We start from the raw sequence: 26,242 nt of genomic DNA, 5'->3' as shown, positions 1-26,242 counted from the left end.
ATTGTGTTCTTAGAAGTATCTTCAAGTAGCTCCATTGTGGCTTTCTGGAATATCTGTTATCTGCGGTCATTTACAGTGTTTCATACAAAGAAAGGACTGTAACGCGTTTGGATTAAAGACGATTATTTCGTCGTCCTATTTCTTTCTATCCATTCTCTTAAACCAATCAACTTTTTATTGATTTTTTATTGTATTTCATCGTATTAATTGTATTGATTGATATAATATACATAAAAGTAACAATCGAAGTGTTTATAAATTTGATGAATCGATTACAGTTACGTATCTTGGCTCGCAGATGTCGCAGTTAATGTTACTGTCTATTTATATGAATTCAATGAAAAAACTGACTCAAACAGAAATGAACAAAATTATAATGACAAATTAAATGTCATTTAAATATAATCATATTAAATAATTGTCTACTAACAAACCGACTGTCTAAGCAAGAAGAGTATTATAATGCTATTTTTACCGTTCAATCCGAGAATCGATTTCTCGCAACAGTAGTCACAGCGATTGCTCGAACTCAAATCGAAAGCATTATCGTGATTAACTGGTATACATCATTCATTACTTTCAATTCGCAAATTAACGAAATAATAAATGTGTAACGATCAAAATTGAAATTCACCGCTCGAGGAAGCTGTGAATAAAATGTCAAACGTTCGATTATACATTGTTTTCCTGTCGATATGGTCTTAACCTCTTCCGTAAAGTGATAATCGATTAAGAATGAAATCCGCTCGCATTTATTACAAAACTCCAATATGAAACACCTCGTACACATTCAATGAGCCGGTAGCGGAGAGCTGCTCTCTATTCTGGCCGAAGCAGAGCGGGTATTTATTAATAGAGATTAAACACTCCGCGTCGTGTCGTGCCGTGTGCAAACGCTCTCCCGCGCAGGACGCACGCTGTTAGGGCAGTCTGACTCAGACAGCGGTCCAGATACTGATTCCGCCGAAATAAACGTTGAAAAATTCTGCTACTCGTTAATTGATCACTGTTCGGGATCACTGATCGGATTAAAGTTTTGTTTCGATCATTATCAGAAAACAAGTGATTACGTTAAGTGTGGTGTTGCATTAGAATTAATATCTGAAGAGATTCGTGTGTACGATCGTCTATTCGACAATTGAAGAGTGAACGGATAATTTTGGATACAATTAGTTCGTGATCTGTCACGCAGACATCCAGTAAAACGATGACATTTTCGTATTTGTGTGTTTCTTGTGTAATGCATCCATGAAAAGTCTCCTCCTTTCTAAGCAACTACAGGTTCGCCCCCTTTTGATCGACCAATGTTACTACACCGAGTGTGTCGACTGGCGAGAAATAGCTGTCACGTATCTGAATGCCGCTTGACGTACAATTGTAATCGTTTAGGTCCACTTAGTGGAAGAGAAAATTAATTCTGATTCACCTGGTCTTTATCTTTTCGAGTTTTGATCATGGTTGTAAGGATACGTTCATTAGTCTCTTACTTATTGTAATGAAGCACGTTTATTATGCACAGTGTTTACTACGACACCGGCAAGATTAATTGTTTCGTGTTATCAGTTACCCGATAGATTATCTGAAAGTAAACGAATTTAGTACACTTCACTTTCTCTGAATAGATAATAGCTCGTATAAATCGTTCTTATAATAAAATCTCTATTAACCTTTAATCAAAGTAGATTATATATGGCATTCGATAATGAACATATATTGTTAACGCAGACATCGATCTGTATGACTCAGTGTTTCAACAACTTTTATCTTTTCCTCATTTTTCAAAGCATTAATCGGTCCGACGAACCTCCGTTATCTTAACATTCGATTAGGTCGAAACAATTGCTTCGCCACTTATTGCAATTTAGGCAGTTGAATGCGTCGATTGACGTAATGTCTATTATTACTATTGTCGACTAGAATATTAGACCGATGCCAAACTTACATTTTGCAATTCTTAAAGTTCCATATCTCTGTTTAAATTGTACTTCTCTTTACTTTGATATCTTCAATTCTGGTTCAAATAAAAATTATGAATCATGCCGATAAGTACGCCTTATCCATATCGTATTTTCAAAAATGTCAATTATAAAGAAATTTCAAAATTTGTATACCTTGTAATGGTTACTAATTTTTGCCTTTTGTTTAGAAGTTTTAAATTTACATTATTCGAAGTATCACTATAATTCCGGCTACGTACTTCGATCAAATCAATTAACACTATGAAACTGTTTAATATGAAGACATTAAAATAAAATTTAATTCGAGAAAACAAAACAATAAAAAGTATGTCAATTTTTCCAGTTATAACATTTCTTCCAACGTAGCGGAAGTCAATGCAGTATTTCAGTATCTCCCGTACTTAGGTTCTTAAAGACCAGGACAGTTGCACACTTTCCATACACAGACGTCGCTTTTCCTTGTCAGTAAAAACGGAAACGTGGGTTCAACCACGATACGTGTGCTCACTGTTCACGATACAAACGCTGAAGTGAAATAGTATGCTGTAAACAAAGGCATCTTTGAAAGGTGTCATCGGCTCGAGTGCGGACAAGCAATCGACTCTGTTTTACGCGTGTTTCTGTCAAAGTGCAAACATCTTTCATGTGTGAAGAGCATCAGGAGATTGCAGTGTCGCAGGAATTGTTCCTATTCGTGATGTAACTTTGAAGTGATAAATGTATATACATTGTGTACATAGTGGAATAATAAAAAGTGAACACATTTAAAAATGATAGACAAGCTAAGCTTAACATTTTTACGGTTGGACGTTTGATAAACTGTGTACTGTTTGTTTTTACGTGATTAAACTAATCTCTTACGAGAATATTCGTTAGATGTTCTAACTTACAGTGAGTCAGCGTTACTACTATGTTGTAACGTGATAGAATAACAAAAACGCTGAATATTGACAAATGATGATAGTGCTTTTGTTGTGCGTCATCATGAAAATAGCAGAGTTCTCTGTGGGTCGTATAAGCCCACCATTTCAAGCGCCTGCACGACCGTCGCATCTTTACTATGGCAAACGCAAGAGGCAGGAACGAAAGTATTACCGGCGTCCTAATGAGAAATGCAATTGCTTTCTGTATAATCGTAAGGAGATAAAAAATTCATATATATTATATATACAGTCATTTAATTCGTATTTAGATATACGCAAACAAATCTACTATAATAATCGAATAGCTCTATTGATAAGGCAGTGGCCTAGTAATCGGTAAATTACGAATTGAAATTCAGGAAGCAGCAAATCTAATTTTCCTGCACCTAAAAGGCAAACGTGCATTTAATATTCTTTCTTCTTAAATGCTATATTAATTTTACAATCATTTGCAAACGAATTAATTATTATTAGAAGAGTAGTACGTATTATCTCGTTCAAGGCTGTGCGTGTTAACAATTGCTAATAAACGTGTAACGTTGAGGCTGCTGTAGTAACATCAATTCAAATGTGAACATATCAAGAGATTACATAAGTGGTTTAGAAGAATTAAAAAAATGTTTCCCAATTTAAGACTTTCCCACGATTACATGTGTGAGAAATGGCACCGTACCCTACTATTTCGGGTAGCCACACTACACATGTGGGAGTGCTTTCTATGTGTGCACGAGAGAAGAAATAATTCTGTGACATCTGCTGAAACGTTTACACACGGAAACGTGATCATCCAATGATTCATAATGTATTTTCGTTAATACCCTATAATTAACTAAAACCATTAAAAAAAGATGAAGAGATAAAAACACACTTGTTTCCTAAAAATTGAAATGCAACATAATGATACTGTTACTATGCTTCAAGGGCTCGTTATTAATAAACTTTAACATTTTTCTTCAATTAAAATATTCTTACCTAAAAATCACAACTGCCTAATAACGAGACGATGTCTCTGGCAAATGTCTCATAGGGATTATATTTCATCGGATAACGCGTAAAATTTTCGTCGAGTCGCAAAATTTGGCTCTTGAATTTCTTCTACCTCTTCCCCCGCTTCTTCTGTGGCTAGCTAAAATTATCTGACGGCCTCGACACTGGCAAACGAAGCACTGTGAAAGATTTTTCCTCGGATCTGTAAAATCACAGCTGGCATTAGCATTAAGAAGATTGTCGAACATGTAAAACAACTTCCATGAAGTCAAACTTCGATTAATGATATTCGGACTACGCTTTAGGATAAAATTAATCAACGTTATCAACCATAAACGCGAATAATTTAAAATACCCAGCAATACCAAATTCTTGGATCGTTAAAATATTCGAATACTTTGCTTTTCATGATAGTAATAATATTATTTCTTGATTTGGAAGGTGTGACGATGTATGTGTACGTGTAATTTTTATAACCATATTGAACATTCAGAATTAAAGCAGACGACTGAGGCAAACATTTTACCTCTAAAGATATGAGTAGTAAATATTTCGACAGACGACAAAAGAAATCTAGCGTGTCGTATCGTAACCTTAATTCAAGCGTGTTGTATCCGATTTCCTTTCGCCCACCCTTTACGCTGGATTGGCAATGCTCATGCGCCGCATGAGCAATCGTACTCCATAGGCGCAGTTAAAATGAATTCCTAACTATGAGTGACGGGTTGGTTTGCGCCATATGGTCGTGAGCATGAGTGTTTTCGGATAACATTTATCGGATGTAAATATTTTCCGTAGAACAGAAAAGCCGGACGACCGTGGCGATGCGGTGGAAAAGAATTATTCGAGGTACGATTAGCAATCGTATTGAAAACATTTTCTTCTTTTTTTACCATGTAATTTATTCTTCGCGATAAAAACATCCGAAGATCATCGAAAGTGTGTACGCCCGTCCATTGAATCGGTCGCGTGTGTGTTAACCATGAATGACGGTAAACTACGAACCACGCTACCGTGTCTTTACTTACAATGTTTATAACTTTTCCTATAATTACAAAGCTTATCAAAATCTAAAACAAAACCTAACATATATAAGAAAATAAAGTCGAACAAATCATTTTATTGTACATGACGAAGTTTGTCCATGTCTTTAAATGGTCTTAACACTTTTACTTACGTTGAGAATATATTAAATTAAATTGGTGATTAATGATAATTCGGAGCAGCTTATTCGATAGGTTTCCTCATTATGCATGTGCTGATCTGCAACGTCATACATTTTACAAACGAAAATGAATACATTTCAATCGATTAATTAATTTTTGATTACGTTACAACTAACCTTAAAACACGCCCTCTTAAGTATCTTGATGACGCGCAGCCTTGATCATCCCTGATACGGAACACGGGCGCACTTACTCAAATGCGTCCGCCATAACCTAAACCTGACGTCATTGGCTGACACTTCTTTATCGTGTACTTACATTCCACGGTGTATGAAGAGGAGGAAACTCCTTGCGTGTTTATTAGTGCATTATTGTTATTGGTATTTATTAGAGCCGTCTCATTGATTTCATTATATGAGGTAACCGATATTACGATACGTGCGTATAACATCGATAGAAAAATATTACGTACGATTATTTTTTTCTAAAAGAATATGATAAAGACGATATGTAATTTTTCCGCGTATTTATCTACGCGACTTGTGTGACACGGAATATGGCATTGCGACGATTCAATATACGATGATCTGTTACGAGGTAACATACAATTGTGATTGTATAATGTAATTTTTAACGATACAAAATGATCCACTATGCATGATTTGCAATATGACATTTGCAAAGAAGAGAAACATGTTTAACAAACCACAAAAACACTTTGTTTATGCAAGATATGGTTTGTTTCTATAATTTTATGTTCAAATTGTGTACAGTACTTTAGTGATTTCACTTATTAATAATACGTAATGTGTCTTAGGTGCAGGCAAGGGGGCTGCAGTGATGGAAGATCCACAAACACCTGGGTCTGATTGCAATTCCAATCCTGCAACAGATTCTATCCAACACGATCTGATTAGTTCTGAGTTTGTACAAGATAATGTGGAGTACCAGTGGTTCATTGATGGGTAGGATTTTATACTTAAGTTACAATATGTTCATATTTTAGTTGTATTTTTTAATTGTGTACATTTATTAATATGTAAAATATTAGCTATAGGGATGGGGGACTTCATGTTCATCCAAGCGTATTGTCCTCACTCTCTGCTTCATATTCTCGGGAAGATTTGGGCTATTACGATGACCTTGCCCGTAATCTGGATGCTAATTTCGCAGAAATTGATATAGAAAGCTTTCGCACAGCAGACATACATACTCTGCTCACTGCATTACCTGTGATGTGCACAGATCCAGTCCAGCATTCTGAGGTAAATATAATTAATTATTATATGTATTATCTATTTTATAGTTTTATACTTATGTTATAAATTTTAAATTACGTAATACATATCTAATTATTAAATTTAAATATCTTCACTGTGGATAGTTTGCAAGCAAATTATATATATTTTGTGCATTTTTTGGATCATATGGTATTGATATTTTTCAACAGTATTAACATTGATATGTTGGAATAAATTTTTGTTACGGAATTCTTTTAGCGATATATATTATTGTTCATCTTCTAACTATCTCTAATTATGGTTCTTGGTTATAACAGTTTAAGGTACTTCCTATTTCTTCACTCTTTTTGTAATTAACATTCTAAAGACATTCTGTATCTCATTATCATGGCAGTTTAACTATCAAAGGGAACGGTATGCCAGTATATCTGGATCTGTTATGGGAAAACTAGACATCGGTTCATCTATCAGCCCTCATACCAGCAGCCAGGTATGATAATGGCTGAAAATGTTGAATTTCTTTTGCTGATTTTGAGGTGGATACATAAAAACAATTACATCAACATGAGTTTTACTTGATATGAAAATAAAACTCAATTTGCTTGCAATTCCTCTGCATGTTCAATGAAAGGAACATATTCAAGCTGGTTTGATTATATAATAATCATAAGAGACAACTAGAATTGATGAAATGAATTGTAATTTAACCTGTGCATGAAAATGAGCTGTGCTAGTTTCATAAAGTGCATGGGAGATTATTTAGAAGTATATAGAATTCTGTAACAAAAACGTATATCATATTGAAGGGAGAAGATTCGGCCTGTTCAACGACGGATACAATTTCAATATGCAAATCGTCGTTACTCTTCTCGCCCTTGAAAGAGACACCCGTACTACCACCGGGGGGTAGCTACAGCGTCGACTCTCTGGACTGCGAGGATATGTTGCTAACATGCCAAACAAACAACAAAGACAACTATACCATTGCTTTTGAGGGTAGTATCACAATGTATTCCGATGGTTCACAAGATTTTGAAAATCAAGGTACATAAAATAAACAAGTTTGATAGATAAACGTAGTAAAGAAATATAATTATATCCTATCTTTTACAGAAAAGCAAAAAACTTACGGCGCGACAGGACCATATTATAACAGAAACGCGGGATTAAAAAATGGATTAGATTTATCGATGGCATGTTCTGATTCTAAAATATATACTACATGGAGTAATTTAAAACATTCTTCTATGAATAAAATAATAACGCGTCATCCATCAGGCAATAACAATACGATACCAGAATTTTCGCATGGCGTGGACAATATTATATCCGTAGCAAATAAAAGAAGCCAAAGTTTGCCAGATCTTACTCAAGCTACGCAATTACAAAATCTCAATATACCTCTTAATTTTTCTGTAAGTATCTAAGAAACATTTTATTATAAAAATTAAGAAAAATAATCGTTTATATCCTTAAAAGGTGAACACATTTTCTTTGCACGCGTAACTGAACGATGTTTAATCAATTGAACGATTTTTGTTCGAATTGTTTTTGATACAGGTTGATTCTGCAGAATCAAACAATCATGCACAACAGTTGCACAGTTCGGGATCTGTAATGAGTCGGTCTATAAATGAAGAGAGCTCGGACAACGGTGAGCACAATTCAACGGGGAAGAAGCTACAGAATTTAAGTCTTGTTAAGTTGTTTATGAAACAAAAGAGTATGAGTGCTGAAGGAATGAGTCTCACTTTAGATCAATCAGACTCGACTAGTGATAATGGATGGCCTACAAATAATAGTGCTAGTGACAGTGGTACTAATACGAATACGCAGATACAACGGCAGAATATAAAGAATAATTCTAAACCTCAAGTTCCAGAAAGCGACTTTACTATGAATTGGATTAAAACTAATGTTCCTCACAATCAAAAGACCGATAATCAGAAAGACAGTTTTAGTGACATTCCAAAGCATACATCAACGATAAGCGAACAAAAGGATGAAATGATGTCATCTGCGTCTGTAGAAGAATTATCAGAAAATATGTCCAAATCGGATTTAACGCATGATAATGACACTGACCAGAATGAATTCGATGTAATCCCTAACGCATTCGAACATCCGCGAAAAGTCGCATGGATGAAATCTTTCGAGAAGAAGCATCCAATTTGCAAAACGACAGGTATTCAAGCAATAGCTGAAACCGAAGATAATTCGGTTCAAACATCGTTAGTATTTACGCCACCTGTAAAGGAGAAAGAAAATCCATCTGTAAGAGAGACGATCGTTAATAAGAAACCAGTTTACGTTGTATATCCGAACTACGCTTTACCTGATTTATCGTTTCTAAATATCAAAGATACAAAGTTGAGCAACGTAGCCTTGAAACCGCAATGTTTCGGAAGGAATAGAGTTAGCTGGAAACATACCGGTAGAGCTGGTAGACCATTCTCATGTAACGATATAGATGCGTTGCGTCAACGTGGATTTTCACACGTCAAGGATTGGGAGTCGCTAACATTCCTTTTGCCCAACGAGTACAAGAAAATTCTACACGATGTGCCAGAAGTTTCGAGGCACATCAACATCAATGAAGAAACGAAAAAGCCTCTGTTTTGTTTATCACCACCGATGCGTCACAAAACTCGTACCATAAGCGAAATCATACCAAATAATTCATCCTCCACTAGTAGTACCGCTACGCAGCCATCCTCTGGATATCGAGGATCATCCACGATACTGACCGACTCATCGACGAATCAGCAAACGTTGAATAACGCAACCAATCCATTGTATCTTTACCGTTATGATAGTATTAGTTCCGAGGCCAGTTTAGTGAGTAACGATAAAAAAATGTACAGGCAAATTAATAAGACAAAGACACCTTGCCCATCTTTACCAAAACGATCGATTTCGTTGCCACACGGTGATCGCGAGTCTGAATTTTCTAATGGAAAAGTGCCACCTAGACCACCCTTACCTAGAAGTATTTTAAGAAAAAGCAAGGTTCCTGCTAGTAAGAGATATAGCATGTTCGAAATGGGAGATGTAGAGGAAATAGAAGATCAATCGCCAGAGACGAATAAAAGGATGTCTTTGCAAGAGCCATATTATATGAACAATGATTTGCAATTGACGTGTCGTGGAAGAGTCATTGATTCAGAAAAGGATGTTGACGAGATAGAAGAAAGATATCATACGGGTAAATATAATTAATCCATACGTACGGTTATGATTATCAGAACTTCGATTATGTTCCATATGATGCAATTATTTAATATTTCGTGGTATTTTGTGGTATTTTAGAAAGAGTAAATGAAATAGCTAGCACTGCAGATATAGAGACTGAAAATTCTGAAAATAGCGAGGATGATGTAAAACAATTGGAAGAATTTTTGAAGCGTAGTGGTTTCTCGTCACAAAGTAGCGACGGAGATACGGAATATCCCGACGTTAAATTAAGATCGTATGTAAGAAAGTTTTTAGCACTCAGGATGAATAAAGACGTTACCAAAGCTACTGAAATGATAGAATCACAGAAAAAGACTGTCAGTTTTGCCGTGAACCAAAGGAAAAAATATTTAGACAATAAGGTATCTTTTTAAAGATGTTTCATATTATTTTTTTTTGCAGTATATAAATTTTATGCGTATATCGAACTTTTTCAAAAGAAAAGAAACAAATTGTTTCAGACTAATAACTTAAATGCTGTTACAAGTGAACAAACTAACGATCCTGCATTTATAGAGGAAAGAAGGGCGACAAGTCCCGATAGTAAATTGGATCTAGATGAAAAAAGAAGTAAATAGATAATTTTACTGGTAATACTCTTTTTAACCATATAATAGATTACTAATATATACATACTTTTTTTTAGAAATGATATTATCCACAAATAAAGCGGTAGATTTATTACTGAAATATTGGAATACTGAGTCGACTCATAATAGACAGAATTACAATGATAAAAATGAATGTGCTTATATTTGTGTTAGTAATTTGTGCCCAGCTTTGTATGCCATCATGTCGGATGGATTGAGACCACATTTAAATTCTACATTCGGACCAATAACAAATAGTGTGTGGCAAGTGGTTGAAGCATCTTCTCAACAAGGTCCAGTCACTAAAGCATTGAACGAATTGGTACAAAAGATTAATGGGGAAGATGTTATTACGGAAGGAATGCTAAAGTTTCATGCATTTGTATTTGGTTTATTAAAGTAAGTAATTATCACGATAAAAACTATTATGCAATTTCTAGTATGAACAATATAACAGTACTATAATTGAGTTGTACATATATTTTTCAGCTTAAGAGCGTTGGATGCATGGTTTGCGTATTTATGTACGAGAGAGTCCATTCTAAAGAAACATTACAATAATAATAGTCTATTTGTGGCAGCTTTGGCTAATTCAAACGCACGAGAAGTTGTCGACGCTCTTTTATACATTTTAAATCCTCTTGTATTTTGTCCATTTCAGCTTGATCTTTTATATCAGTATCGCCAACTTCATAATAGCTTTGGTAATTTAAATAATCATACTATTAATGTAAGTATAGAGAATATTAAATACTCTTAAATGTTACGTGTATGAATATATTAACGATTTCATGCTGTTTGTCGAAGATTTTATTATCAAAATTAATCAATTATAATTATACTACAGGCTGTAAACTTTAGGAATGTCGATCTTAGCGCAAAAGAACATCATTTTGATAAAACGGACACGTGTGCAATGGTTTCTAGTCCCAGGAAAGTTCGTCCGCGATCGTGCGTCGCTTATACCAACTACGACGATAAATCTGGCGGTATACAGAAGGATATGGAAACTGTGAAGAAACGTTTAAGTAATCCTATAGGTTCAAAAATATTTCGTGCTCTCGATAAACTGGCTTCCGAGGACTCTGAAGACTATAGTGATAGTTTAGAACATTCACCATTGAATAGAGCTTCGAATAAGCAATCGATGCCTATTAAAAAATCGCATAGCCCGGAAAGTAAAATGGAAGACGAAGACGACATGCCCGGGGAAGAGAAATTTCGAAAGCTTCAAGAGAAGTGGGAATTAATGGTTGGAAAGGACGATACAAAGATTCAACCAGCAATATCATCGCCCTTATCGCCTACACGAACGCCCACCAGTGCGGGAAAGTCTAAGATACCAAGGCTTCTTACTTCACCGGTGAAACAATCAAGTACGATACCAGGACATGCCAAAAATACGAAATCTCCTATCTCAGGAATTCCATCGTTGAAGAAACCTGTCATGCTTTCGACGACGAAAACTACGCCAAAAAAACTTGTAGAAGTAAGAAACAAAGACGTAACGAAACGTACTAGTAGAGTGGATCAAGAAGTTATTGGGGCAACAAGAACTCATTTAACGCGACCTAGTTCTCTTCCTTACAAGTCTTACGGTGTAATGTCTAAGGACAAAAACATAATATCTCCCCAAAGACGAGCCGCGTCTACGTCTTTGCCACGACCAACTACTACTGCTAGTACAGCAAGAAATCCTCCTACAAAAAAACCACTTAAGTGAGTAGAGAAGAAAGTAATCGTGTCGAATGTATCGTTAAAATTGATTTATTATTTAAAGCAAGAAAATGTTATTATTTTTATGGTTTTTTTATTGCATTGTGCATAATTTCTCTTTTGTTTATAGCTTTAGGGCTTAACCTTTGGTTTTTCTTTTCTGTTTCTTTTTTTGTAGATTAGTAAAATAACAGATCACGCATCTCGGTTCCAGAGAAGTTCGTACGCTCACGCATAGAGTTTCATCAGATAACGGACATCTCGCATTTGGGGAAGGTGAGAAGCTGAAAGTAATTTTAGAAGTAGATAGTAAGTGGTTGTTATGTGCGAGAGGTGATAGAAAAGGTCTGGTTCCGCGGATGTGCGTGCATACTATTCAGACTTAGCCCCACACTAAACATTATTCAACAGAGAGATAATTTAAGTGAAGTAAAGAGTTATAAGACTCCAAAACACTACGAACCTAAAACGAGAGGATAAAGAATGCGTGTACAGTGTATTAAAGGAGAGGCATAGAATTGTTTTTAAAATATGGTATATAGTAATTGTTATTATATCCATAACTGTTTGAAGCTTCATTTATATCAGATTGCGATAGTATTATCGGTCGTATTATCATTGACTAAAGAATATAGGTATCACTAGTCATAGGCTTTCAAACCAGATTATATTTAATTAACTGAACATATACCTATTTATAATCAGAATGTACATATATACAGTGAAATATGATAATAATGATGATAAAGACGATAACGACATGTAATAACTTATAATATTATGAATGTAACTGTGATCATAGTGTATAGGTAAGTTTATCAATGCGACTGTGCGATAACGTTGAATTTTATTTTTAACGCTGTAACTTATATTTTATTCTCGTCTATTCCGTATATCGCACGATTAACAAGTATCTCGTTTAATTTTATCCTGATGTGTATAAATTATTACATTGCGCGCTTGTGGTTCGCAAACGATCACATTTTTTTACTTGCTTCATGTATTGTTTAGTATGCTGAACGGCATACAATGTAATCAAATAAAATCTAAAATTGTAATTGTACCCCTGTATATTTCTTCGTACGGCAGTATACTTTTTGTAAGGCATCTTATTCATTTAGAATATGAAACTAGCGTAATCAAACAAATAAATATAAATAATAAATACGAAGCATGCAAGTCTTGAAAATATTAAACTTCAGTAACCTTGAAAGCTTCTCTTCAATTATGTTAAATTACATTATACAAAATAAACTCAATGTAAACTCTCTTAAATGTACAAAGAAATAAGAATTATGGCTTACTACATGGTCGATGTTTCTAATTTTCATTGATAAGCGGCAAATAAAAACATACGATATATGTTCATATAAGTAGAATTTTCATGTTCATCGAGTATGCTTTCTAAATCTATTCACATTTTTTTACAACCATCGATAGACCGATTTTTAACTGTTTCGCTTATTAAAATGTTTATTATTTCCCGTGCTTTTAATTATGCAATCGTATCGTATATTACATTATCGACAAAATAAACTATCGTTACAGAACAATCGTAATGGTAAACGACGAAATGGTAATTCGGTTTCATTCCTAACGTAATAACACTAGTTCATTACAAAACAAAGATAAAGAGTTACCTATATATATTTAGATATTAAAAAATGTTACATTAGATTATATATCCAAGCACCGCTGTTTTTTATTCCTTCTTCTATAATGTTAAACATCTATAATCGATACCATGATCGTTTCATACACTGAGGAACTTTTTCTGTAACCAACACTCCTTGTATACAATTTTATGGGATAAAGTGAATTCTGTTAGAATTGATACATCTTTCTTTTTTGTTTTTGTTACTTACGTTAGCGCGAAATAACGTTTTCGTGTACACGGTATAAAACTCGATGAGGCCTTTGTTACAAAAATTTGTCACTACGTAATATGATTTTGAAAAACAGTTATACCCAATGTGCGTAGGAACATTCTATTGCTATGAGTCATGTTACGTTTAAATTATAAGAAAGTGCTCCTTTTTTTTCTTTTTCTTTAATAGTCTTATTACTAAAATTACGTTTCGCTAAGTTCTATTTACATTTCTCCTACCTCAGACTGTGCACAGGCTACATGTCTGATCAGCCTATTTAATGTATAATACAATGCAACCTAAATTAAATACGAGTGAACAATGTTTTTCTTCCTGAAAATTCACGACGTACTCGATTGTTCAAAATTGTATATCAGTAGTAACAATCAATAACAGTACCAGAAGCAGACGATACAATTAAATGACATATGTCACGTATGATATGAAACGGATTACGGTATCGGAAGTATTTTGATGACTTTGATATTAACTTACAAAAACGTTCATTGTATTTACAAACACGACTAACAGGTATTTTATATCTCGCGGAATAAGTGGAAATACTTTGCGTTCGACTGATCAATATGCGATTAAACAATAAAATTAGCGCTTCTCGGATACGGTATAATATTACGTAATTATGTCTCGTGATTTGCTTTTAAAATGATTTTACACGAAGCAGCATCGGGTGAAACAACAAATGGCCGTAATTTAAATAACATCATAAATTAATACTTTAAGCCGAGGATTGACTTGTAACTATCAAACAAAGGGGTTGCCGGATGGACTATCTAAGCGTTTCAAATAATTTCATCTTAGCGAGTTTTAGACAATAATACTGCAACCTGATAGTCAAGCGCTATTCAGACTCCGTGCAGAGGCGCGTTTTTCTCATTCCTTAGATGCAAACAAAAGAAAAATTAAAGAAATACGGTCACGCATTGAAGAAACACTCCTCTATATTGAACCTAAGGTATATCTGCGTAATACCGCTTTGATAGTCATTCGGTCAACTAGATTATTACACAACAGAAAGTTGCAAAGTAGCAACTAGTCTTAATGTTAATTGGTGATACCAATTACAATTTCTATAAGACTAAAAGACAGAAATTACAGTATTGATTTACATTAATATACAGTATGTATGTGTGTGCGCGTGTGCGTGTACGTGTGTGTGTGTGTGTGTGTGTGTGTGTGTGTGTGTACGCGCGCGTGCATGTGTGACTGGAATGCCATTATGGTACTATCAATATTAAAACCTAACTTCTGTATATATTCGTGGGATATGGTTTAATAAGAGACAAGCAATGTAACATGATACGTCGTATGCATGTCTATGATTTGTATGTCTATCTACCCAGGCAACACAACAAATCACATAACACTTCACAAAAAGTACCAGCGTATCACGGTGGCGTTCCCAGGTTCCGTAACGTCACAGGGATATCACCAGGATTACACGTATTTAAATACACCAGAACGGCATACGGTATCGTTCCACTGTTGATACCGTCTGCTAATGCCGTTCATTCTGAAATTTTCTCAGCAATGGTGTACGGTGACACTTTTTCATCCACATTATAAACGAATATTAAAAATGACTAAACTAAACAGTTTATTCATTTTGATTCTAAAATAGATTAACATGAAACAAAGGTATAAGATTATACTCGTTTTAATATAAGTATATAATGTCACGCGACGCAAGTGACACTACAGTGCTCTTACTGTGACAAAGTTGTGTTGTCGGGATGTATATTTCAATAGTTTTATTCCAATTTATTTTATATTTCCCGCTTTAGAGGTATGAGAGAGAAAGATATATAAGAAAGCTATAGGAAAGAGTGAGATAGACGAAGCTGACCTCACTCGGGAACCCCTGGCGCCATCTCTGTGAAAAGTGCTCAAACTTGTCGCACACAGTTATCGACAGCGAAGTGAACTACTGAAGAACTACTAGCGCCATCTCTGCGGAAAGTACTGAAACTAATGCCCCGACCAGTTTCTGCGTTCCGCCGGGAGATGGCGCTAGTTCTTCAGTAGTTCACTTCGCTGTCGATAACTGTGTGCGACAAGTTTGAGCACTTTTCACAGAGATGGCGCCACGGGTTCCCGAGTGAGGTCAGCGTCATCTATCTCACTCTTTCCTATAGCTTTCTTATATATCTTCTCTCTTACCTCTAAAGCGGGAAATATAAAATAAATTAGAATAAAACTATTGAAATGTACATCCCAACACAACTTTGTCACAGTAAAGTTAAGTAAAACACAGTTTCCACGTTAACAAATGTCATCCTACGACACTGGTTAAAAAATGAATGAATATATAAAATGCGTGATACGCTGGTGCCACAGAACGTGGTGTTACCACGTACCATCACAACCATCGACGAGTGCGGACGTGGATGGCTATGGAAGGTGATGTCACGCGGCGCAAGTAACATCACAGTGCTCTTGTTGTGACAACGTTGTGTTGTCGGAGTGTGTACAGGATGTCTCAAAATATTACCTCACCATTGCACTCTCTTTCATAAAATCAGTATATGCTTGACAGAGCATGAAAAATTGCAAACATTCTTTACTTCCTCTCTACTATAAACAGTCATTTCATTTATCATCAGCCTTTGGTAGTTAGACTGGTTTTGCTGGCACAAATGCATTGCTTCCTAATTGTTTTAAAAAGAAAGAATAAAAACGTCGAATTACAGTAATATACATAACAATAAGCAATGATGAGATTAGAACATTCATATTACACAATTTTTACAAACAAAATTCACAGCATATATAAAATAAGAAGTATCTCCGTGAATACAGTTATCTCTGCTTTTCGATATGTAAAAGTCCGAAAATTCATTAAATTCTAGATAGTGTTGCAATTAATCCATAATCGATTTTAATGTTACAATATCGTGCGATAGAGTGTAACTGTTAAATAAACTCTTTGTCCTATGAGTCACTTGATCATTTAACAATACTATAATAAGTTATATTGCGTTGCAAAGATGAATATTGTACATTGTTTTCTTTGTCTTTACAAAATAAAGATAATATTTTAGTTATTATATGCATACAATCAATTATGGATTAATTTTTCATTCATAACATTGTACGTTAAAGATTAATAGGTACATGTTACCGATTTCTATGTCTTACATAGCTACAAATTAATATACAAAGATGAAGATGCAGTATGAGCATATGTTACCCTTTTGGCACTGCTAAAACCTAATATCAGAAATAAAACAATTTGTCTAACTTTTACTTGCTCTGATGAATTACGATTGTGAATAACGGGCAAGGTTTGAAACAGAGTTAGGCCTCATTTGTTGTTCAAATACTTATCACAGTTTGTGTAGTGCGTTTACGCAATTTTGATAGCATCAAGCTACTTTAATTTTGTCACGTTGAGAGAAAATTGTTATAGTATAGACTTGATTTATAATACAGTTTACATCAAATTTCTTTCTATAATCTTGATTTAAATAATCCAGAGCAAGTAAAATGAGTCGTCTGTTTGAAATCGATAAATCACTATTTAAATAGAAGTATCAGTATCGTTCAAAACGTGCATCTTGAATAACCATCGTTTTCTCAGAAACAGTTTTGTATTTTCAATCACAGATCGTCATTACTAAATTAATGAGTGATTGAAATATTTCCATGGCCTTTTTAAAAAATTATCCAGTCTCATTGCACAGTCTTCAATATAATTAAGTCGTGGAAGAACGTTAAATGTTCTAATACAAAATAAATCATCTAAAATATTAAAAACTGAATAGAACGAAAATATTTGTTTAATCGCACAGTCAGTGAAAATCGTAGAAAACTGGTTCAAACAAGATGCTTCGTTTCATTAAACATTTTCAACACATAAATAACATAATAATTACGTATTCAAGGCCTTACAGGTCCACTGTACATACACTGGATGCAAGACTAATTTCAAAGCTAGGTTAGATGTTCAATAATTAGAGAATCACTTTCCTTGAGAGAACTGCGTGCTGCTATAAAGAAACCATGGACAATTAAGAGTAAAGTATGTAAGGAAGACTACTATACTTCGCTCGATAAAATTTCATCCATGATTTTTCGAACAGCATCAATTTTGATTATACAATGTATACACCTTCGTATAATCTACATTCTATAAATATACTTCGAAAATTAATATGAAAATGATTCGATTTACCAAATATATCTGTACTTATATATATAAGTGTATATATATATACAAGTCTATATAAAGAAAAAAAGGTTCATGGAGAAAATCTTATTTCTGCGAAATAAATCAGTCACCTTAAATATTGTATGCTGTAAAATGCAAAATAATTAGAGTAGCTTGTTTATTTCGTGCAAAGGTCCTAATAAATTCCTCATAGCTTCCAATCAGTTAACTTGACTGTTTCTACCAGGTACTTCGTATAAAATTGTTGAGTCATCTTCTTTGTAACAATTCACATATGATACTTTATAGATAAAAAACATTGAATGAATAATTCACTTGGCCAGTGTTTCATTCATTTTGTTATCTCTGAACAATCACTGCAGGATTGTTAACATCAATGAGGAACGTAATTGCTTCAAATTAAGAAAATTGTAACAGCACATATACTACATTCGATTCATTAGAATTAAATTTACTTCGACAAATTCCAATATTTACTGCACATACAAACGAATATTTTTCTAATATATAATAAATTAAATTAATGATAAATCATAAACAATATGAATAATTTATATGTGAATAATCCAATGATAAGTACAAGAAAGATTAAGGTGATAATAACATGAAATAAATATAAATAATTTCATTAATTGTAATTTATGTTAGTTTAAAAATAAAGTGTTACGAAGAAAACGATAAAATGTTGAAAAATAATTATCATAAAATGACATGCAACAGTTTAACATTCCCCATTGATGTATATGTAAAACTTATGGTACAGAAAATGGTTGTGCAATTTAACTAAAGCTATAATACACGTAAATTAACTACATGCTAGATTCCTTACTGGTGATAGTCTCGTTGGTATTATCAACTCGTATCAACGTCGATGAATTTAAAACAAGCGTCCTACTCAACGTAGCAACTCTTTCCATTACACAAGAAGCTGAGAGACGTGCTTCAGCATCATGATCCCAACACTCTTCCATTGTATCACAAATTGATTGAAGTCCCTAAACAAATAATATTAAAGCTACCTTCCTTTCCCCCTCTGGCATTCTTTTAAACTAAAACTTACGGGATGTTTACGCCACGTTTCTAGAATGACTGGCCTCTCCTTTTTATGCACAACACTTTCTTGCATATCTTCCAAAGTGGGATGAAGACCAACCTCGTCTTCGAATGGTAATCTATACTCTCCAATTGGTCCCTATAGGAAGTAAATTAGCCGTTCAATTAGTAATTGATAGAACGATATATCTTATACATTGAGATGTACATATATAAGAATTTACATCTTGCACAGTGCAACGCGAAGCTAATTCCCAGAGCACCAAACCACAAGCGTACATATCGATTCGTAAAAATGAATCTCTTGTGAAGTTAATTGCTCCTTCTAAAACCTCTGGAGCCATATACCTTCTTGTTCCAACCTGAAAACAAAAAGATATTCATCCTCGTATATCATAAAATGTTTCAAATTATAAGACGGACGCGAAATGAACATGCCTGTCCATGTGTATCCCCACAAGGTTTCCCAGGAAGAAATATTAACGCTAAACCAAAATCTGCTATACAGGCACTCATATCAGCTTTAAGTAAAACATTTTTCGACTTAAAGTCTCTATGAGCCACAGCAGGTTTATATCCATCTGCTTTATTAGCTGGAATCTCTTCGTGCAAGTGCATTAAGCCCCTAAACAGATTAGAACCATCAGTCTCACAACTTCAAAAATAGAGATTTGGAATATAACCATCCATCGCCCCCCTTTTTCTTTAGAAATCTAAATAGTATATAATAATATATAATCTCTTAACTTGTAATTCTAGACATGTGATAAAAATATTTTATTGAATGGCAGTGTTTCCTAACAGGTGAAATTTATACAGAAACCTTACCTTGCCATAGATTCTGCTATTCTACACATCTCAGGCCATGTGACAACATTTGCCTTCAAATAGTCGCACAGTGAACCTTTTTCATGATAGGCAGTGATTAACCAGAATTCAGCTTGTAAATTGTCACCTCTTTTTTCAACGCCTATGAATCGTAATATATCTTCGTGATCCATGTGTGCAAGTTTGAAAATCTCTTGTTCAGTCTGCCAAGACTGTTTGTCTTGTATAGGAAACACCTTAACGGCGACAATCTCGTTTTTTAACTGTGCTTTCCAAACAGCTCCAAAACGACCACGAGCTTTTATTTCGAGTAACTGTATCGGACGCAATCCTAAATTAGGAGATGGCTGCGGTAACGGCAGTGGTTCTAACGTGGGTACCTAGAACAAACCATTTTATGTAATTCTTATATGACTAGTTATATAATAGCTGATAATATAGCACCAAAAACAAAAGAGTTATAACGTTTAGTAATTGAGAGATCTGTACATATGCCTTCCAAACCTTGTTGAAATATCCCGACTTTCGTCGTCGGTAAAACCAATATAGAAATGGCAAAATGATAGCAAGTAATAGCATGGGTATCGATATTGACAAAACAAGCGTGATTATTTGTTGCTCTGTGTTTGGAACAGGTTCTGATTCTGAAACATCAGAACCATCAATGATCATTTAATAATTATTTCGTGGAACATACACAAATAATTTATTATTTAACACGCTGAGCGCGGCACCGGTCCCTGGGGACCGGCAGTGAACTTTTCGTTTGACCGGCGTCGGTCCCTGAGGCCGACAATATTAAAGTTCAAAAATAAATGTAGTCGTCTCAATGAAATTTATTAAAACAGCCTAAACAAAAATCTGGCTTGGATTTACACATATTGTAAGACGTGACAACATTACGCATGTCTCCTTCCTTTTTGAGTAATTTATGAACAATTCCAAGAGCTAAGCCAAGAGATAAGCCCTATCCAGTGCGTGTAGTCGCATGCTTCGAAATCGCGTGCTTTTAAGTAGCGTGCTTTGAAATCCCGGATCACCCTGCATCATTGTATCACTTGAGCGCTCACTCGCTGCCGGCTGAACGGAAAAGACGGCAATTTCGGCGCTCAACGTGTTCAAATAAGTAAGTACCATGAATAATAGGAGGTTGAATAGGTTTAGAGGAAGAAGTTGGATGGGGTTCCCACGTAAAATTCTTGTTACACATATTGCCGTCGCAACAACAGAAAAATAAATCTTTCTTTCTTTGCGCACTGTTCTCAATGCAATGTGGCCTGTCATAGCAATCGTTGCTATCCAAAAAACATCCCTGAAACGTATAATTTAATGATGATACTTTTAAAATTAATCAGATAACTAACAAACTAAATAATAATAATACAATACCTTCAACTTAATTATAGATTTCTTAGTGACATTATCAATTTGCCACAATACGTAACAATGATTTCTTTTCCCTGGATCGTGTGGACCGCATTCCTCTTTTCCTGAACATTCTTGCTGCGATGTTGTGCACAGTGTTTCATTATAAAATTCGCAAACTTGCGATCCTTTGACATCGTGTCCTGACGTAGATCCTGTAAATAAAACTTTGTTTACATACTTTTTCCACTGGTAGAAAAACTATAATTTGTATTACAGAAGCAAAATTGAACAGTCGCAGAATCGCAAGAGAAACGAATTCATCAACAAATCTGCTTTCTGTATATTCAATAAAATTATATATTAATGTGTCAAAAAGAAAAAAAAGAAAAAAAAGAAAAAACGTTATTTACGTACGTTTCAAACGGAACAACGAGAAAACAAAAATTCAAACTATATATCTTGCCATTCGATTAGATGTATGTAAGATAACGAAGCACTGTTATAAACATAGAACATAACATTGCTCTATAAAGCGTACAGAATTTAGTAACGGTTCGAAACGCATTCGGCAAGGAAATGTATCATAATCTCTGGAAGATCTAATGTTAGTGGGATTTTAAGTTGCGGATGTAACTGTCAAACGGTACATAATGGAGAACGGTGCAATTACCTAACAATCCTAGGATGAGATATGGCAGTATCATCGCATATGCGGACATCGTGAATGGATCGTGAAAGCATACCAAAAATTGTTAAGTCTAGAGGCACGGTATCAGCGATGTGGCTAAAGCGCCGGACTTTGGTGCGCAAGGATTCCGCGCTTAGCCGTCACATCTGGGTTATTTCTAAGTGATCGACACCATCGCGTCTGCCTATTTTCTCGAATACGATCCTACGGCATTATGCTCGCCACGAGGAGATCTCGAGAAACCCGCGAGAAACGAACAAAAAAGACAAATTCCGAGATTGAGTCTATTAGCTATTAAGGAAATTGTGGTAATTCATCCACCAACACATCTCTCTTCCTCTCCCCTCCCACGTTTCTGTCGGAACGCGCACACCATGGGAAATTATGGGATTTTTTCACTGTTAAAACGTTACGATCTTGATCACCTTCCAATTATCACGGCCACCACGGCGAACGAACGATCGAGTTTAATAAACGCGGCCGCAATTTCGACGCGATACGGTCCGGAAAATTTGATAAAAATCAACTAAGCTCGCGGACTTATAAAGATACATGTCAGACACACGGAACGATGGATCATAAACTAATGAATTCCAATAGAACGACGACGCTGATAGAAAATTGATACTATATTTCTCGAACTTAAATACGAATTCACGAAATCGATGATAGTTCACTTTAATATTTCGCGTAGGACAAGCGAGCAAACAGAGAAAGAAGAAAAAAATCGAAGCATCTGTATTTGAATTAAATGGATGGAATTAATAAACTGACTATCGCCTATCGCCGATAATGTAAGAAAGTGTCCTTACCGATGGCGTCCACGTTGGTTTTGAAACCCGACCATGTATATCGATCGGTCGTAATCGCATTTTCGGTAGTTGTTCTTTGTACTTTGTTTGTCAGTGACCGATGTGCGATTTGGATTGCATTTAAATTGCACCCGAGAATCCGTCAGTGAACGGTACCTCATGATTTTGTCTTCCTCCAACTTAAGGTTACCGAAATCTACGGTCAGCGTCGATGATTTTAACGAGAGGCATTGGTGGAAGGCCGTGGTAACACGTTTCTCTGCGGTACATTTTTGAGGTTAAGTACAGGGTGGTGCACCGATCAGATAACCATATCGCGACCGGAGTTTTTTTTCTTTTCTGCCTTTATGAAGTGTCACAGCGTGTAAAGTTTCCCTTGCTCTAATCAAAGTGTACGAAACCGTACAGAGAAACAACGGCCCAAACTTTAAATGACAAATAACTATGGCAACCTCTGCTTCTGATAAAAAGCCAAGAGTAATCATTTTAGGAGGTAAGCATATTCCATTTCGTATGGTAGCGTATAGCGGAAGTGATAAACAGGGGGGACTAAAAAAATGTTTTATCGTCGTAACAGGATGCGGTTTCATAGGACGTAATCTCGTGGAATATCTGTTGAGTAACGATCTTGTGTCTTTCGTACGCGTCGTGGATAAAGTTCCGCCGCAAACAGCTTGGCTTAATGCTAAGCATCAGCAAGTATTCGAGCATCCTTTGCTCGAATTTAAAAGCGCTAATTTAATCAATGCAGGTAATTGGGATGCTGATCATTTTTCTGCATTTTTGGTTTTCAATCCTTAGCCTCTTCTGTTATTTGCAATTAATCTTTCAATTCTATTCCCAGCATCTTGTCAGAATGCATTCATGTCCGATGATCCGATTGATTTTGTGATCAATTGCGCCGGAGAAACAAAGAGCGGTCAAACGGATCCTGTGTATAAGGAAGGAATTTACAAGTTGAGCATGAATTGTGCTCAACAAGCAGCAAAATTACATATTGAACGTTATGTAGAAATATCTTCTGGTAATTTTAGTACTTCTGAAAAAGTATGTGGAAGTTTATATTATTTGTATGGTAACTAAGTTGCTTCCAAGAAAACTTATAATTTGCCTGTTTCCTGTAGATTCCTCTCAAAGAGGAAGATGCTGGAGAACCATGGACATTTGTTGCAAAATACAAGCTGCAAGTAGAAAATGATTTGAAAAATATACCAGACTTAAATTACACAATAGTAAGACCAGCTATCGTATATGGCTGTGGTGACCGAAATGGATTAGGTAACAATAATTTATTTTTCGATCAGTGTTAAAAGAATTAAAAATAAATTTTGAAATACAAACATTTCCTTTGTAGCACCACGTTTGGTGGTGGGAGCAGTCTATAAACATTTGGGAGAAATGATGAAGTTACTCTGGGGACCAGATCTTCATATGAACACGGTTCATGTAAGAGATGTAGCTAGAGCTATTTGGCATTTAGTAAATAGGCCAGATACTGTAGGTCAAACCTACAATATTGTTGATGAAGGTGATTCAACACAAGGATCAATCAGTGCTATAGTTTCAGAATTATTTAATATCAACCATGATTATTGGGGTACTGCGTTCTCCACATTGGCTAAAGTATGAAAGAAAATTTGTATTATTGTTTGTTATCTGCTAATACATTTCATATGTGTATATACGTACAAATCTATGACATTGCACGTATCACATATTTACTTTCAAATTTTTTAGACATAAAATATGGTTACATAATCTATAAATCTGGATTATACCAATTTATTTTAAAGTATATTTATAATAAATATACTTGGAGGTAAACTGTTAATATAGATTAAAAAATGTTGTATTACATATTCTAGACAGATATGAATTCCGTCGTTGAAGAAGTAAACGACAAACATATGGGACCCTGGGCAGAAGCTTGCAATAAAGATGGAGTGGAAAATAGTCCTCTGTCGCCGTACATAGATCAAGAGCTTCTCTATAATAAGCATTTATATCTGCAAACAGGGAAATTAGCAAGTACTGGGTTTAAATATCTTTATCCAAAACTCACAAAGCATGCTTTAAAAGAGGTAACAAATAGTTATTGAAAGAATAAAGAGACCATAAATTTTTTACCCAAAATTTTTACTTTAATCACCTTTGTTGCAGGTTCTTGATGATTATGTAAAGATGAAGATATTTCCACATTCCTTGGTTCTATGAATTTTAGCAACACAGACTGCCAAGATCAAATAATGAAAAACAGCTTACAATGATTTGTATAAATAACTTACAGAGCGTTTCACCTTGTGCCTAGTAATCTACGCAAGTTACATACTCTATTGTATGTTACACACCTTACTCATGTTTTACTTGCTAACAAATATTGTTAGTCAAGTTTACAAAAGATGTACGGATGGAATATGAAGATTTCGCGTATAAGCCTATTGCAATTGTGATAAACTAGGAATTAATGTACTTAATTTTACTATAGTTTGAAGGTAAATGAAATTTTTGCACCGTGAGGTTGCTAGTCAAAAGGTTCAACTTTATATAAGAGCAACAAGTTGAAGTTGAAAAATGCTGAAGAACATAAAAACGTGAAACTTTAGATATTTACATGCCTAAATACGATATATTATAGTATGTAACGTTATTTGGATGAATATTTTAGAGAATTATGTACACATCGCCAAAAATGCTTTTTATACTGAATTTTTCAAGACTGGAAATATAAAAATAAACTTGTTGAAGAATTAACGTGATCTGTAGTAATGTACAAAAGATTTTTTTGTTTTTACATCCACTGCATTCCACATAACGTATATCTTCCAGAAGCTATGACTCATAACTTAGAAATCTTTTTATTCCAAGTAAATGATCTTATGGTTATCTAAATATAGAATATTAGATGTATTCAAATTATATAATGTATTAAATCAAGTACAAATAATATTAATTAAGCTAGAAAATATTTCTAAAACGTCACACACAAACATACATACACACACGCACACAAACACATACAAGAAAATTAGTAGATATATTATAATAAAAGTAAGCCTAATTTTTGCCTAGAGAATAATATAATAAGGCAATGACTGCCAAATAAAATTAATAGTATTAGTCTTTGAAGCAATTGTTATTAATCCTTTGATAATAAAGTTACTCATTTATGCATTTATTTCTTTGTTTCTTTACTATACCTCTTGTTTTGTTCAAAAAATTAACATATTTTGGGGTGGGATACAATTTTTTGTATACATATATAGATATATATATATTTTAACACAACAAACATCGATACACTGTCTTAATTTTATTTCAATCATTGGTTACAACAAGATACTGTAATCAGAAGAGTCAACAATATCATTAAATATTTCTCGTGTATCGTTTTAATACTTTTAAACAATAAGATTATAATTTGATGTAGTTTTCACTATGTATAATATATTAAAATATATACTTTTAATATTTTTTAGCAGATAATATGTGTGTACAGTCTACAGATAAAAGATATTTACAAAGTAACTGCACCCTAAAAAACAGCATAATTATATATATCTGCCATAGAACAATCGTATAGGTATCAGTGAAAGAAAAAAAAAAGATACAGGTGATACAAAA

At 34.4% G+C, this 26,242-nt stretch overlaps 3 protein-coding genes across 6 annotated transcripts; 2 read left to right on the top strand and 1 right to left on the bottom strand.

Annotated features, from left to right (window-relative positions):
- Positions 1-876: 876 nt before the first annotated feature.
- LOC143433165 (uncharacterized) lies at positions 877-12,878 on the top strand. Of its 2 annotated transcripts, XM_076910322.1 has the most exons (14): positions 877-1,281; positions 2,302-3,093; positions 5,852-5,999; positions 6,086-6,299; positions 6,670-6,765; positions 7,082-7,319; positions 7,389-7,690; positions 7,836-9,480; positions 9,585-9,871; positions 9,971-10,079; positions 10,156-10,498; positions 10,589-10,829; positions 10,947-11,818; positions 12,030-12,878. In XM_076910322.1, the coding sequence occupies exons 2-14, from the start codon at positions 2,913-2,915 to the stop codon at positions 12,199-12,201; spliced, it is 4,848 nt and encodes a 1,615-aa protein (XP_076766437.1). In that variant the 5' UTR covers positions 877-1,281; positions 2,302-2,912; the 3' UTR covers positions 12,202-12,878. The 2 variants fall into 2 exon arrangements, with proteins under 2 accessions (XP_076766437.1, XP_076766438.1); XM_076910323.1 differs by lacking the exon at positions 6,670-6,765 and having other exon boundaries at positions 878-1,281.
- Positions 12,879-16,173: 3,295 nt separating this feature from the next.
- Put (activin A receptor type 2 punt) lies at positions 16,174-22,377 on the bottom strand. 3 transcript variants are annotated; one of them, XM_076909649.1, is made up of 10 exons: positions 21,792-22,377; positions 21,143-21,333; positions 20,888-21,065; positions 20,219-20,397; positions 19,754-20,133; positions 19,364-19,550; positions 19,150-19,287; positions 18,933-19,064; positions 18,702-18,867; positions 16,174-18,152 (listed from the first exon to the last, which is right to left on the bottom strand). In XM_076909649.1, exons 1-10 carry the CDS (start codon positions 21,838-21,840, stop codon positions 18,073-18,075), a joined length of 1,680 nt encoding a protein of 559 aa, XP_076765764.1. In that variant the 5' UTR covers positions 21,841-22,377; the 3' UTR covers positions 16,174-18,072. The 3 variants fall into 3 exon arrangements, with proteins under 3 accessions (XP_076765764.1, XP_076765765.1, XP_076765766.1); XM_076909650.1 differs by having other exon boundaries at positions 16,174-17,690; XM_076909651.1 differs by having other exon boundaries at positions 16,174-17,687.
- A 304-nt stretch (positions 22,378-22,681) lies between these two features.
- LOC143432896 (uncharacterized) lies at positions 22,682-25,796 on the top strand. The gene is made up of 7 exons (XM_076909870.1): positions 22,682-23,114; positions 23,199-23,372; positions 23,466-23,668; positions 23,746-23,899; positions 23,976-24,244; positions 24,487-24,702; positions 24,782-25,796. Exons 1-7 carry the CDS (start codon positions 23,066-23,068, stop codon positions 24,833-24,835), a joined length of 1,119 nt encoding a protein of 372 aa, XP_076765985.1. The 5' UTR covers positions 22,682-23,065; the 3' UTR covers positions 24,836-25,796.
- Positions 25,797-26,242: the final 446 nt, after the last annotated feature.

This window comes from Xylocopa sonorina, chromosome 2 (genome assembly GCF_050948175.1).
Source record: "Xylocopa sonorina isolate GNS202 chromosome 2, iyXylSono1_principal, whole genome shotgun sequence".
In the NCBI taxonomy this organism is placed as follows: domain Eukaryota; kingdom Metazoa; phylum Arthropoda; class Insecta; order Hymenoptera; family Apidae; genus Xylocopa; species Xylocopa sonorina.
Note: the sequence above shows the minus strand (reverse complement) of the source record. Positions and strands in the feature narration are given on the sequence as shown.